Source organism: Atractosteus spatula, chromosome 5 (genome assembly GCF_055471065.1).
Source record: "Atractosteus spatula isolate fAtrSpa1 chromosome 5, fAtrSpa1.hap1, whole genome shotgun sequence".
Taxonomy (NCBI): Eukaryota; Metazoa; Chordata; class Actinopteri; order Semionotiformes; family Lepisosteidae; genus Atractosteus; species Atractosteus spatula.
The window spans coordinates 50045888-50060861 of record NC_142710.1 but is presented as its reverse complement, the minus strand read 5'-3'; the positions used below and the strand labels follow the sequence as shown (position 1 = coordinate 50060861).

At 36.1% G+C, this 14974-nt stretch overlaps 1 protein-coding gene across 4 annotated transcripts in view; it reads left to right on the top strand.

The window, feature by feature from the left end:
• Window positions 1–14974, top strand: part of shq1 (SHQ1, H/ACA ribonucleoprotein assembly factor) — a 77323-nt gene that overhangs the window by 55091 nt on the left and 7258 nt on the right. For all 4 annotated transcript variants that reach the window (XM_088917367.1, XM_088917366.1, XM_088917369.1 and 1 more), the window contains one exon: window positions 2331–2451. In XM_088917367.1, coding sequence (XP_088773493.1) covers window positions 2331–2451 — 121 coding nt within the window. The remainder of the gene's footprint in view (window positions 1–2330; window positions 2452–14974) is intronic.

The window sequence follows — 14974 nt, the reverse complement described above, 5'->3', positions numbered from 1 at the left end:
ATGTGTAAAAAGAGGTGTGGGTGTATAAATTATACAACATATTTTGGGGGTTGCTGTAGTTAGCATTTGTGCTTCGTAGCACTGGAACCTTAGCAGAGTTTGTGTTTTCTTCCCTTGTTTGCGTGAATTTCGTCTAGGTCCTCCAGTTTCCTCCCATAGTCCAAAAACATACTGGTTAATTAGCTTCTGGGAAAATTGGCCTTGATATGAGTGTGTGTTTGTGTGTGCCCTGCGATGGACTGGCTTCCTGTCCAGGGTGTACTCTGACTTGCGCCTATTGTTTGTGGGGATTAGGGGATTATGAAATGAATGGAAGGATGGATAGATTGAATTTAAGCCTTATGAGAAATATAACTATATGATCATACAAATGAGCATCTTTAATTTACACCATTACAAGCTGTTTTATCAGTCAGTACATCCCACCCCCAAGTTATATACAGGTTGCCTTACAAAATTAAGCAATATCAGGCAACCGTCACACACAAGCATGAATGTCTGTAGCATGTTATTAAAGGGGAGACTACTGTCTGTTGCAAATGTATTAGTCCATCTAAATCAGTGATGCTCCTTTCTTTTCCTGGAGGGCCACTGTGTTCCAGGTTTTGTAGGTAATTTATACAGAAAATGTACTTTTTCCAATTGGAAACAGTGGTGATATAGACCAATTAAGTGAGTGATTATTGATTCAAATAATGTTATTAAGAGTCCAGAGTGGAATGAAACCAGAATACACAGCAGCACTTCAGGACCTGGAGTGAATATCCTGATGATTATATTGAAAAAAATGTCCACAGTGATGTTTACAATCATTTGAACAGCACTTTTAAAACCCTGTTTCAAGGTGTGCTGGGAATATAGATGCCAGTTATCTCTTAGTGGACACAATGATTACAGATGTAAAAGGAGGCACTATAAATACTAGAAATCCTGTTGAATTCATTGATGTTTATGTATCACTTAATCTGTTAAATTTCAATGCCTAAACTGAATCACTTTCAGTTACCATATGAAATCAACATCCTGTTTGTTACACTTAAACCCATTTGCCAGGTGCACCTTTGACAACCTTGTGATGATGAAATGAATGTGATTTGATCTTATTACATGTGGTAAGAGATCAAAAGGTATTATACCAGACAGATCCTTTCTAAAGACAAGAACAGACTGGAACATTCATTAACTCAAAGGGCAACAATTAAAAAAATAAGAAGAGAAAACAATAATGTTAGATAAAACTGAACACTGATTCAAATAGAAAATTTAAAGGACTGTGTTTTAATTGCATTTTAGCACCTTGACACAAAATTGGTGAAAGAGTAAAAATGTTTTTATTTTCTTTATTTTTTTCCTGCTTGAAATCCTTGTTGGTTCGATGTTATATAGATAATGTTAAAAGTTTCTTTCAACTTGGCATATTAAAAAATAGTTGAGTTTAAAACCCTTAAAGGAACAAATGTTTTCCTTATATACTGCTCATTTAATTTAGAAGTCAAAATAACAGTTTCCATTTTTCAGTTATGTGTGTTATTAGTGAATGTTATTGAATTTTTTGTGATTTTTTTCCCCTATTCCTTAAATCCAACATGAGAATTTTTCTTGGCCCACCCAGCCTGTCACATTTCAAAACACACTGGACTGGTTGGCTATGCCGTGTCAGAAATGCTCAGTGTGAACACAAAAACAATATTTAAGAGCACAAAAATCCCAGAAATGGGTTCTTCAAATAATGTTGATGACTTTCTTGTTTAACCTGTTTGGTAAGAAAGCATCTATACCAAATTTATCTAAATTTAATTAGCAAAGAGTTACTGTTGACTCTAGCATAAAAGCTTATGAGTGCAAAGTTCCAAAACTTATTTTATGGAGACAATTTAAATACATGAGGAAAATATTTGGTTTGTCATACTAATGAACTTGTTGTCTGCCTGTTGTAGGTTTGCCCAATTTTTTTACATCAGTTGTAAGATTTTAATTAAAAATCTTACACATCTTTACTTTATGGACCAATGGGAAGTGTATTGCTAATAAATGCATTTTCAATGAATAAATATTGGAAACTACATTTCTTGTTGTTGATGTTTTCTCTACAGTACAAGGACAGAGTAATAAGTATAATAGGAAGAATGATGACAAATTATTCAATGTTGAATAATTTTATTAGATTAATTTTCTTGGGGCAAGTTGATAATAACTGTTAAATAACATTTCTTGTTCTTGTGGAATAGTGGTAGGAAAATGAAACCTCTTAATAAAATTATCTGATGTGCTAATTTCTTGTTGTAGAAAGTAATTACATTTTATGTATTATTCTCTCTGTTTCCATCCAGGAAAAGTCTGTGTCCTGAAATGTCTGTTAGACATTCACAAGGTCTTCAGGGAGAATGACCCCGCTTACATCCTCAACGATCTCTACATCACAGATTACTGCGTGTGGATTCAAAAGGCCAAGTAAGTCATAAATAACTCACTAATCACCTTCTCTATACAGGCAGAAAAAAAAGCACAGTGCACTAACCTTAGACCGAGTTTGTCAGTCAGTTCTTGATTTGCTTGGTTTTGCTAAATAGATTAGTAACTAGATACCATTTGTGTCATTGCTTGGGGATTTGACTGACAAGAGCTTTCTTAGACCTCAGTAGAATGTACCTGTGCTCATTTCCCACTGGTAAAGACACTGATTAATGGGGTCCAGACCATCTGTTGTCCTTTCTTATGCAGCTGTCATTTCTGTTTGGATAGCAGAACCTTTTTAAAATCTCTAAAATGGATTTAACTTAGACTGTTCTTGTTTTGGAATTGTGAGTTCCAAGTATTGGTTTATTCCCTCATCATATCACCAGAAGCTTTCTGATGAAGTTTGAGGAGGATTTTTAGGAACGTTTAAGTGCTGTGAGGTTACAGCTCAAATGTTATTGCCTTCATTCTTTTTTATGTTTCCATACTTTCTAATTGCTTACATCTTGAAACAGCTTTTAAGCAAATAACTTAGTAATGAGGTACTTTTTCATGTTGGTGAAGATTCAAGTCGGTGGACTGCTGGTGTGTTGAAAGACAGGAATTTAAAACTTTGCACCTGATATCATAGGCTCTAAGCCCAGATGGAGACATTATAAAAGATTTGCACGTTTCAGTCTATACTGCTTTTAATACTATGATTACAACTGAGCCTTGGTGGTACATTTATATTTTTTTAAAAAGAAAACATTTCAACTGGTAATTAATAATAATAATTTAATAATTGCTTACACTTATATAGCGCTTTTCTGGACACTCCACTCAAAGCGGTTTACAGGTAATGGGGACTCCCCTCCACCACCACCAATGTGCAGCATCCACCTGGATGATGCGACGGTATCCATAGTGCGCTAGAACGCTCACCACACATCAGCTATCAGTGGGGAAGAGAGCAGAGTAATTAAGCCAATTCATAGATTATAGACAGCAGGTTCATTTGAGTGCCTTTATTGTATTGAGAAACAGTGGATGCAGAATTAAAAAAGGTTCCATGTATAGCAAGTTATAACTTTTTGCAGACAGTACACAACATTATGACTCATTTGTGAAGCTGGTAGGTCATCTAAAGTGATGAAATACCAGACAGATACTTGAGGGTAAACATATAGTTTGCCATCTGGCTTAGCTGCATTTTAAAAAGTAATATCAGTTGGGCCTGCTATGTTCACGCCTGTTCTGCAAGTTGACGCATTTAATTTTATGTTATAATTGATTGTTTAAAAATTATAATTCCCTCCGTCCCCAGCTTAGGGTTCAGGTATCAAAAACTTCTCATTGGCAGAGCTCTGGAGTAGCACTGTCAACCCAACTGTTCACAGACCTACTGGCACAAGACTTGTCTGGCTGCAAGATTTTTCTCTTTGCAGACGAGGAGACAGAAGCACAGCTTGCAGCTACTTTTAAGGAATGTTTCATTAAATGTTTCGAAACAATATAAATTTTAACAGGAAAGGCCAGGCTATTTGTAAGACCTATGTTACATTCACCAATGTCGTATTACCTTTTTCTGAAAACAAGCAGGTTTAAGCCAGTGCTGTTTGTATTGGTTGTTGGACCAGTCTTTATTTACAGTATGGGTTTTCATTTGTATTTATGGGTGTCTATTAAATGTCTTTTAAAAGCTTTTGAAGACTGTGATTTATTCATTATCTTCACCTGAAAGAGTAAAGGCCATATTTTAGGATTTTAAAAACTCTGGGAAGAAATACACAAAAATAATCTGTTTTTGAATCCTGACATTTGTGCATTCTGTCAGGTATTTCAAATTTCACTGGTGCTCAAAGATTTTCTTTTCTTTTTTGGGCTCAGGGGAAAATAGCATTCAATGTTTTTTCACTCTGAAACTTTGTTTATCTGAGCCTATTTTTAGGCAAGTAATGTATACTGCCAGAGCAGTCTAGTGACAGAACTGTTATTACTGAAGTTTTTATTTAAGAGGTAGAAGGGTATCTGTGAGGGAATTATGCCAAGCTTATTATGTCAAATTATGCCAAGCTAGTGTTGAAACACCATCAAAATAATTTATCTAATGAACATTTTTGGTTCACTTTTCGATATTTAAATTCAACCTAAAAGAAAAAAAAGAAAAGTAGTGATTATAAAAAATATCTAAACAAAAGTCAATAATAATAATATACATAAGCGCGGTATGGTATACTCACTATGCTACTGTTAGATGGTACATTATTTTTGATCCAGGTAACAAGAATACATTTCTCTAGAAGCGCAGCTTGTAGCTGTGATCTATGTACTGTATGTGATGCAGAAGTATGTATTGAATATCCCATGCTGTATTACATGCAAATGTACACTCCATAGCATGTATGGTCTCTATTCAAGCTATTTTTTATCAAGAGTTCCACATAAGTTCCTCTCCCAAGATTGTAGGACTGCCTGCATGTTGCTTATACTGTTTGAAAGTGACTAAATGGTCACACCAACAACCCAAGAGGGAACGTGACATTAGAGTCTTAAATACTCTATTCAATCCGCACAGTTGCACTTCAATGTTCTGACATTTACTGTAGATCAAAATTCAGTTTACATTTTCAAGTTAAATGAAACAGGTGACTGTCTGAAAGGGGACATCCACTAAGGCAGCCAAGATGCCAGAGTTGCCCTAGTGTCTCCTGCACTCTGTCTTGAATGCTCTTAAGCTTCCTCTTTTGTCCCCTGATCTTTGTTTTGCTTGTGCTCTTAAAGAAGTCCTCTGAGTTACCTCAGCCAGTGACTTCAAGAATTTTGAATAAAGAGTATTATGCAGTACTGGTGATGGTACTGCTTTATGATACACATAGTAGATCATTAGAAACTAGAAAACTGATTTTTGTTATCCCAAGTATCTGAAAACTTCTTCACTACATCAGGCTCTTACACGTGTCAGGATCCGTGGTAATGTATGTCAATAACCTGGCAGGGAGCTTATTCCAGATACCTACAGCCTTTGGTTTAAAGAAATGCCTCCTATTTACATATCACAAGTTGCTTCCCAGTTTCTTTTACATAATCTATTTTTTACTGAATCCTTGTGTGAAATGATGTTATTTTTGGAATTTTTCAGATATGCAAGTGATTGTTTCCTTAAAGAACAAGTATTGTCTCCTTCATTAAAGCCAGTTACATCAGCCCCATTTTGTGATGTGTTCCAGTCATGTAGCACTCCTTTTAGATTTATTTATCTTGAGCAAGAAACAATCACAAACCTGAGAGGTTCTATCAATCCTGCTTTTTCATGCATGTAGCAAACATATTACAGAATAATCTGCAGGGACAGAAACCTACAGTATAGTTGATGTCTTGCTAAGTAGGAATTATAGATGTCAGCTAATTATTTTTCTCAATGCTTATTTGATGCCCATTGAAAAGCAAATGCTGGGTGTAGATTTAGTTAAATTCTCTGTAGTGTCTCATTTTTTCAGGTGCTGTTTAGAAACAAAGCTGATATGAATCGTACTAGAAGCAGATCATAATATGTTTCCTGGCACTATAATAACCGAATATTGTTGGGGCTCTGTTTTAATAGGTGTTTTATGAAATCTTATCTCTGCCTCTATTTTTAGTGTGCTTTTTGTCTGCATGTATCAGCATGATCATTCTTCATCTCCAGAACTCTACAGAAATGCCCTGTTCTTGACACTGTTGTTTTTAAAATCATATGCAGTTGTTTAGATAGTGCATGCAAAATGATGTTTAGGAATAAGCCTTTTGAACTAAAAAAGTTTAATTTTTTATGACAATGAAGATTGTCCTTCGTTGTTTTTAAACCTTTCAAAACTTTGTGTTGCCATAGAGATTTAACATTAATCCTTGGGAATTTGTAACCTAAATATATATTTTAGGAAAGAGCTTTAAATCAGTTATTAATACAATGACCTTAGTCCATAACATATAAATGTAAACTGTAGTTGTTTGTCATATTGTTAATAATTTGTAATTAAAACAATATAATTTGAAAAAATGATACAACAGCTGCTTTAACAATAGTGAATGCTGCAAATAATCCCAAAACAGTCGTTTTAAAATATAGATTTTTTTATTTGCTTTCTTTCAAATGTATTTGTATAGGCAGTACTGCATCAATATATCATGCATCGTTTGGGCTCTTAATTGTATGTTTTGGCAACTGTACTGTAATGCAGATTATATCTTGAACAACTGCAGAGATGCCCATTTTTGTATTAATCATTGTGTTCATCATTCTTTCAAAGTGGTATTCTTTCAAGTAATTGTTCAACATTCCTCTATGTGATTTGTTATTTGATCTGGTTTAATCACCAAATATTGTTATGATCTGTACCTGACAATTTTACTGATTTAAACTGGAATTATAGTGAGTGGATGGCAAGATCCCTTCTGTGATACCTATTTCCTGTCTATTTGACATAATAGGCAGTAATATTAGAGAAGAAATACCTTTATCTAATGATTTATGTTGTCTGTCAGCTGTGTGCTGCAGGCATTTATGCTTTTTCATTCTAACTGTTCGCTAAGATGTCCTTCTCAAATTTACAGCTTAATAAATTCGTCAGAATGATTTAAAAGCTACAATAGCTTGACTTGCAAAAATAATAGTGACTAGCGTGAGAGAAAAACATGATTGCAGCATTCTTTTCCTGTTGTATGTCTTGGCCTAGTCTGTCTGAAGGAAAAGGCTCAATTACTCTACAGGAGTGAAGCACACTGTTGAGCTTGACTTACCATGTTAACAAATCACCTGAACCTTCCAGACTAATTGCCAGTAATGGCCTGAGGTGGAGAAGTAAATGGATTTCTGTTAATCAAGTCTCTTAATTCTATGTGCAGGGACCTAGTGCCGTGGTCCATTTTCTGAATTCACATTCAGATTTCTGAAAAACTCTACAGTCCTGTTTATTTTTGTTTAAAAAAATACAGGAGGGATGATAGCTCCAGTTGATCAATAAAATTTAACAGTTTGTTTATCTATTCCTTTACTGCTTACTTACACTGCCTAGTGCTTATTTTCACTGACTATCACGATTAACACAATCTCTTTACGCTCCTTTTTCACTTGAAGTATCCTGTTGAGACTACCTTTGGCAGTGAGATAAAAAAAAACCTGCATTGTTAGAACAAGTGAAGTGTGTGAAGCTTTGCACAGTGTACAGCGTGGCAAAGCCTAGCTGTGAATGCAAACAAAACGACTTTCTTGTATGCATCTTGAGATGCTTTCTTGGAAAGGTCTCCATTCCCCTAGGGCTCACAGGTTTATGAGAGCCTCATTAAGGACAGAATATGACTGCAGAGCTACATCGTAATTATTAACGAGTCTGGCGGTGGTCAGGGAGTCATTCCTTTATTGTCTGGCATGGAATACCCCAGAACAGTGCACAGATTGAGTGTGCAGTATACTGAGACTGTGGCTGCAATGGTAATGACACTCTCTATTATTATAAAGTATCCTGGTTAGTCACCACTCAGGTGGCATCTAGGTCCTCGTTACACACTTCTCCTGGGATTAGAGGTCACAGGAGCACTGAAGAAGTTAAAAATGGTGCCTGTAGGGTCTTTTCTTCGGGAGAGAGAACACCTTGAGTTGCATGAACAATTCCTCACGGTTTCTAAACAGTGAGCGGACTGCACAATTCGTTTTTGCAGTAAGGATGTAGGAATGTAATAAGGAAATCTTTGACTTTGAAAAATGATAAATGGAAATGAAATTGAACCCAGATGATTTTAAAGACTTTTTCACATTGCTTTTTCAGAAATTAGCAACGTAACTGGGAATTGAAAAACTCCAATCTAGGAAGATTGTCTTCACACAACATAAGATTTTCTAGAACGACATAAAGTAGTTATTATTTCTTCCTAGACTTTGATATCCATGGAATTTAGAAGGAAGTTTTCAGCATTTTTTAAGTTCATGTAATGTTTAATGTTTCATGTACAGAAGAGATGAACCCAAATAAAACATTTAAGATATTTTTTTAAGATATACACGTCTTTGAGGGTTTATCGAAAGTGAAAATTCAATGAAAGCTTAATCTAGTTTAATAATCATTTTCAGCAGTATACCTATGTTTCTGCTGGCAGGAAGTGATCTTTAAGTGATTTCTTGTAAAACATTAAAATGCCTAGGTAAAGTTGGCTAGAAAATGATCTTGGTGCATAAATATAACAATGGGAGGCATTCTTTTCAAACAAGATTATTTCTGAAAATAATTGAAAGCAGTTGGATTTTAAACCTTAGACATGGATTATATATATTAATTATTTTTCTCACCTTAATTTGTAATGTGAATTAAAAGTGAGATGCAAAATGCACAGGATCTCACCATTGCTGCAGCATGTCTAAAAAGCTGCAGTGGTTTTTAAAAAACAATATCGCTCAACCTTTTTAATTGAAATCCCGCTGTCCTGTTTCTGGTAACCTTAGTTTTTAGTACATGGCTTTTTTTTCTGAAGTTTATGTAAACTGCTCATTAGAATCCTTAATTGTCAGGTATCACTGGATCCTCACGGTCACAAGTGGACTTGCATAGCTTTTTGATGTAAGTGTTGCATATTGTCACCCCAATTTTCCAAATCCACACAGTATCAAATTCAGCAGTGAGCACAACTTGGATGGCACAGTTCCGAGTTCCCAGAGGATCCCCCTTCCCTGGGGTGTAAAGGCTATCATCCACGTCCTTCGCTGAGTCAGAGTCGCTGAGTCCTTCGCCGGGGTCAGAGGTTAGATAAAGCTCTGTAATCTCCCACCACTGGTGCCGACCGCAGCATTGTCAATATATTGAATTACACAGAAGAAAATGCAGTTATTTTTGGTAATATTGCAGAAATCACAACAAAATATATAAAACAGAAAACAGAATAGATATAAATCACTAAAAGACTCTGAAAAACAGAAAATGCAAATGTAGTGTACCCATGAATTTTTTTATGGGTAAATTTCCATTTCTTTTTCCACCCTTTCAGCATTGCTGTAGTCTTGATTTATATTGATAAATAATAATATGTCAGAAACTGAGTTTTGTTTTCCTTTTTAATGCAGGCATCTGCAAAGCTTGAAGTCTGTTATTTTTGGTTCGCTTTGATAATTCGTAGGATTTTCTATGTGTTTTTGTATGAAATCATTAAGTTTGCATTTTAGAATAATTGTTTTTGAGCAACTATTCCCGATAGGAATTTTGGGAGATCACTTTGTTGTGATCAGTGCCCATCAAAAATACTTTCCACATTTTCAGGTTTTATTAACTTCGTTAAACATTATTGGTTTAAGAAATTTAAAATGAACAAATGGATGCTGTCATCTGACAAATTTAAATATCCAGATAAAAGCCTTACTTCAAATTCATTGGTTTTTACAAAGTGCTGAAGTATGGAGCATTTGTTATTACTGCGTCTCAGTAAGAGTCTTAAGCATTCATAAAAATACAAGTCATATATAAGCAGGAGGAGATGGATACACGGCTGACTGTGTTGGCTGTGATTGAAAAGAGCAATCAGGCAGAGACGCTGCTCTGCAGAATAATCCTTGCCGGCAGAATTCCTGTGTTGCTCATCAAGAAGGAAACTAAAGTAGCCTGAAGCCTTCGGAAATTTGCATTGAACGGGGTGTTTGCTGTGTGCTCTGCCTATTGTGATTATAAGGTCGATTTCATGTGTCCAGGTGCCCCGCTGAGAAGAGAAGGGTAAAATCACTGTCAGTGTTAACATGGGTCAGTCTTGCTGATTTGGTCTCAGCATGTGGGTGTTCATATATAAAGCCACTCACCTTTTCCAGCTTCTCTATGACGTCCTCACTAGTTGCTTCTATAGAAGCACGGCATTATAGAAGCACTTTGTTCCTCTAGTCTGCTTCAGGATGTGCTCTGGGAATTTAAGCACCGTGATCGATGTGCTACTGATTAACCCAATTAGCTTGGTATTCTCTTGATTAACACCTCGTGAAATAATGTAACACTTCCTGTTTATGTAGGATGCTGTCAATCCAGTACTGACACAGATGGACTTATTTGACTCAATTGATATTTTTAATTCTTAAATACTTTTTATTTATTAATACTCCATTGTCATTTATTACTTTGTAAAATTAATGACACTGTTATTGCCTTCTCTTTTTGTCACTGAACCTTAAACAGACATTGGTACTGTAAATGTGTAAATCATATTTTACTGGAATTATTACACAGCCCCTGTGGATGAGAAAGGTCGAGTAATTTAGTAACTTATATACATTATTGTTCCTATGACACCTGTTGCTTGCCTAGCATAATGGCTTCCTGATTGTTTTTTAAATACTGTTATCATTTAATAATGCAGTCCTGTATGTGGCTTTTGGCATTAATGTGTGGGGTATGGAGAAGGCAGTTTTTTTAATCATGGAGAGAGATTCTTTTGAGAGGCTGTGCATTGATTAACCCCTTGAGGAATCTCCCAAAACCTACAAGTCCCCTTGGCAGCTGGAGAACTTTGCAGGAGGCGATTGTGTTAGACCGTGGTCATGAATGAGTAACCCTGAAATCGCTGCTGTGGTTTTCATTGGTCATGCTTTAGGCAGAAAAGATATTTGTGAAGGGATTTAAATGACAAAAATATCTCTGGTTCTTGGTGTCTTAGTGTAGTGTTAGGTGGTACGTAGAGTAAAATTGTAAAGTGTAATATTAATACTTTTTATAGTATAGAAAGGTGTAGTGTTAGTACTTTGTATAGTACAGCAAGTGCTGGTAATGTTATTTTGTTAGTGCTTTGTGTCTTAGTATAGTGTTAGCAGATGTGAGTGCAACACACTTAAACAGAACTGGAAATGCAGCAGTTGCTTTATACCTTCGTATTTATAAAAGAGCTTTCTGACAGCAATCAAATCCATAAAAAGGTTTCGAAATCCATAAAAAGCTTAAATGATTGACATTGAAACATGAAGCGTAATGCAGACTGAAAAGCCAGAAATATGATTTTACAATAGTTTAACAACCTTGTTCTGTTTTTATCGATTCCCAAAACACACCATTACCCACTGTGCATTTGGTATACACTATAGAAGAAACCTCACTTTACCAACCTCAGATATTTTTGTGTAAGAAGTTTCACTACTTTTCACACTGTCCTAGGTGTTTTTGTAACAAAGTAATTAATTAGGAAATTATTATACTTTTTGGTAACTTGGGAGTACAGTTACTCACAGGAAATTAATCAATATTTTCAATTAGTTTGTCATTAAAGCATTTACGATTAAAATTATGGTGGCATTTGAAGTCGTATAGTCAACTGAAATTATTCTGTCAAGTACTGAAGTGCATCTGTCCCCTTGAGTATTTAACATTAGGCAAGTCCAAATTTGCAATTAAGGGTGCACTGCACTGTGTGATCAAAATTAAGATGATAATTACGTTTGCCTGATACAAGAAAGAAAGTTTTTTTTTTTAAGCTGGAAAAAAAATAAAAGGCCTGTATAACAAGTCTCTTGAGTTTTTCTGCTTGCGAATCTCTCGTCTGCTGTTTGCAATTATAACAATTCTGAGAGAAAATACTGTGACAAGCCAAAAATGTTTTCATATTTCCCTGTCATCAGATTTAGCCATGTGAAATGCATTCTAGTAGAAATTTTATAGCGGTATATGTTGAAAAGAGATTTAAAAATGTTTTGGAAATTTAAGAGCAAGCATACACTCTGTGGCGTTTGGTTTTACTGTGTAGAGGTTTAGTATTAGAAAAAAATGTTAAGCTAGGGATTTCCAGACAGAATTATCTAAAACCCCCACATTTTTCAAAATTAGCTGACTTCTCGGCAAGCTGTAGCCCCTTCGTCGTGAAGAAGGGCTGAGGCAGACACCAGAGTTCTGACTCAGAGCGCATCCTGCCCAGTTAATTGGGCCATGCGGTAACAATTGTCTAATGATGGCATAATGTAGAGCAGTGATTTTCACCTTAAAGGAATCTGTTTTCTTTTCCTCTGCAAGTACCGAAAAGCACACACCTCCTGCTGAAATACTAACTAAATAATGACTTCCCCTGGGAAATGCGAAACTAAGATATTTGAACGTGTTCTGCTGATAGACGGAGCTGTTACAGCTGTGCCTGGCTGTCTCCAGGAGTGCATTATCTGCAGTCTACCCTCATGGCTGCATGTCCTGCCTCATAGGTTACTGAGGTTTGAGAAAGGAAATGAAACCCAGCCAGTCAGTTACTGCAGGATTAATAGCAAAGCTGTCATTGTAGGAAGTGGTGAAAATCTGATGGATTGTCTACAAGGAACTCTACTGTAGGAAACAGGATGTGAGGCTTCTATTTTTTACTTTTTAAAAATTTTGACTCTGTATCCTGTGTTGAAATTATTTCAGGCTTCCTTTAACATATAAATCAGCTTATAAAGTACAGTTCTGCCATGGCCAGGCCAGCACTAGATATAAACCTAACTGAGAATGGATGGGTTATTGTTGGAGAAGTAAGCCCGTCATCTAGGTCTAACTCCACACATTCTCAAAGATTGCTATGAATTATGGGTATACATATTAATTATTCCGTGCCATAAAACAACCCTTGTAATTCCATAAACAGTACATTGTGAAGGAATAGGGGGTACAATTATAGGCAGATTCTGCCATGTAGGGAGTAGCCCTGTAGTTTTTCCCTCATTATGTTTTTGTAGTAGAAAGAGCTCAACAGAAAGATGTGGAAATACATTTCCCAGTGGGCCAAGGGATAATTAGTACCAATTGTAGGGTTTTCTCGAGCTAATTGAGGACAGGTGTTGTCCATGAACTCCTGTGCTTAGTGTATATAAGGGTGTGGCAAACTGGAGTGAGGTGTCTGTTCTTTGAGACCAGGTTCCCTTTAACTTCAGTTTCTTAATGATGTTTCTGACAGTTGAAATTGTAAGCTGGAAATGTTAACAGCCTTTTATAGCCTTCCCCTGCTTTGTAAGAGTGAATTATCTCTTATTTCAAGTCCTCAGCTGCTTAGAGGTGCCAGTGGTTGCTGAAAGTAGGCAGAACAACAGTCACAACCTGAGAGGCCAGAAGGGTCAGAATATTTGTTCACATCACTTAAGGCCTAACGACTCAATCAAATTTAGGGACCTTAAAAACACAAATTAAAAAAGTAGTCATGAATCAACTGGAAGGTGCCCGATCCTATGCATAGGCAACATTTCCCTTTTTTATTTTTTCAGTCTGTTAAAATCAGCAAATAAATACTAATTATGCATTCAAATTTGCAGAAAGATTACATGTTTATATTTGTGCCATGCAGAGGCTGTGAACTTCTTTTCACTTACAGATTCACTGCAACATACAATTTGACCAGAGGTACCTAAACTTTTAAACACAATTCTATGCATAAAGTGTTATATACCGAAAAGGCAAACTAGAACACAGACAGAAATCTTTCTCCCAAGTGCTGTGATAAAGCAAGAGCTAATTAATAGTCATACCCATAATCCACAGCAATTGCAATAGCTTTAAAACCACCATGACCCCAGAGGGTGTTACTTGTAGTATGTAACATGTTGAGCAACTGTGAGCAACAGAAAATGGTTCAGAACATAGCATGCATTCCATAGATGTTTTTCCATTAATCTTGCTGTTCTAGCTGGATTCCCTTCAGCTGAGGTTGAGACGAGAGTAATAGTATGTGACACTGAACTGCATGTTACACCAGTTTTACCAGTTTTCAAAAGGATTAAAATCTAGGGATTGTTATGGTCAGGGAAGATGATGGAATCTGCCTTGTGCTTCTTAACACAACCACACGTCTGCCACTGAGAATCTTTTTAACTGGGCACATCAATATATGGATGGATAGATGAAGCAGATTGTTTTACAGGCTTCAATTCAATTCAATTCAACTTTATTGTCATTAAACTTACACAGGTGCATAGTATAATGAAAAGTGTTTCTCATTAGTCACTCAGGTGCAGTATATAAATAGGACAGAAGATGAGACAATAGACAGTTACACAATAGCAATAACAGTAACAACATGTAATAACATAACATAAATAACATGTAATCGAAAACTGTGCAAAATTCCGCAAACAGAGAAAATTTAACAGGACAAAAGCAGCTATCTGCCAACAAAAAAAAAAAAAAAAAGATAGTATGGTTAAAAGTAGTATGGTTAATTAATAAATATTAAATATTATTATGCCTGTTACAATTTTACTGGGCTATCGAGGGGACAGTACAATTTTGGCTTACATGTGTGTGTGGTGGTGTAGGAGTACAGTGGTTGTGGGTACAGGAGGATGTTAGGAGAGATCATAATAAGGTGGAAGGGAGTGGGGGCGTCACCAACTTGACAGCTCTGGGGAAGAAGCTATTTTGGAGTCTAGTTGTGTGTGACTGGAGTGACCGGAACCTTCTGCCAGATGGTAGGGGAACAAACAAGTTATGACCAGGGTGAGTGGGGTCAGACATAATTTTGGTGGCTTTTTTCAGACTCCTGGTGTTGTATATTTCCTGGATGGATGGTAAGGCACTGCCGATGATGTGTTGGGCAG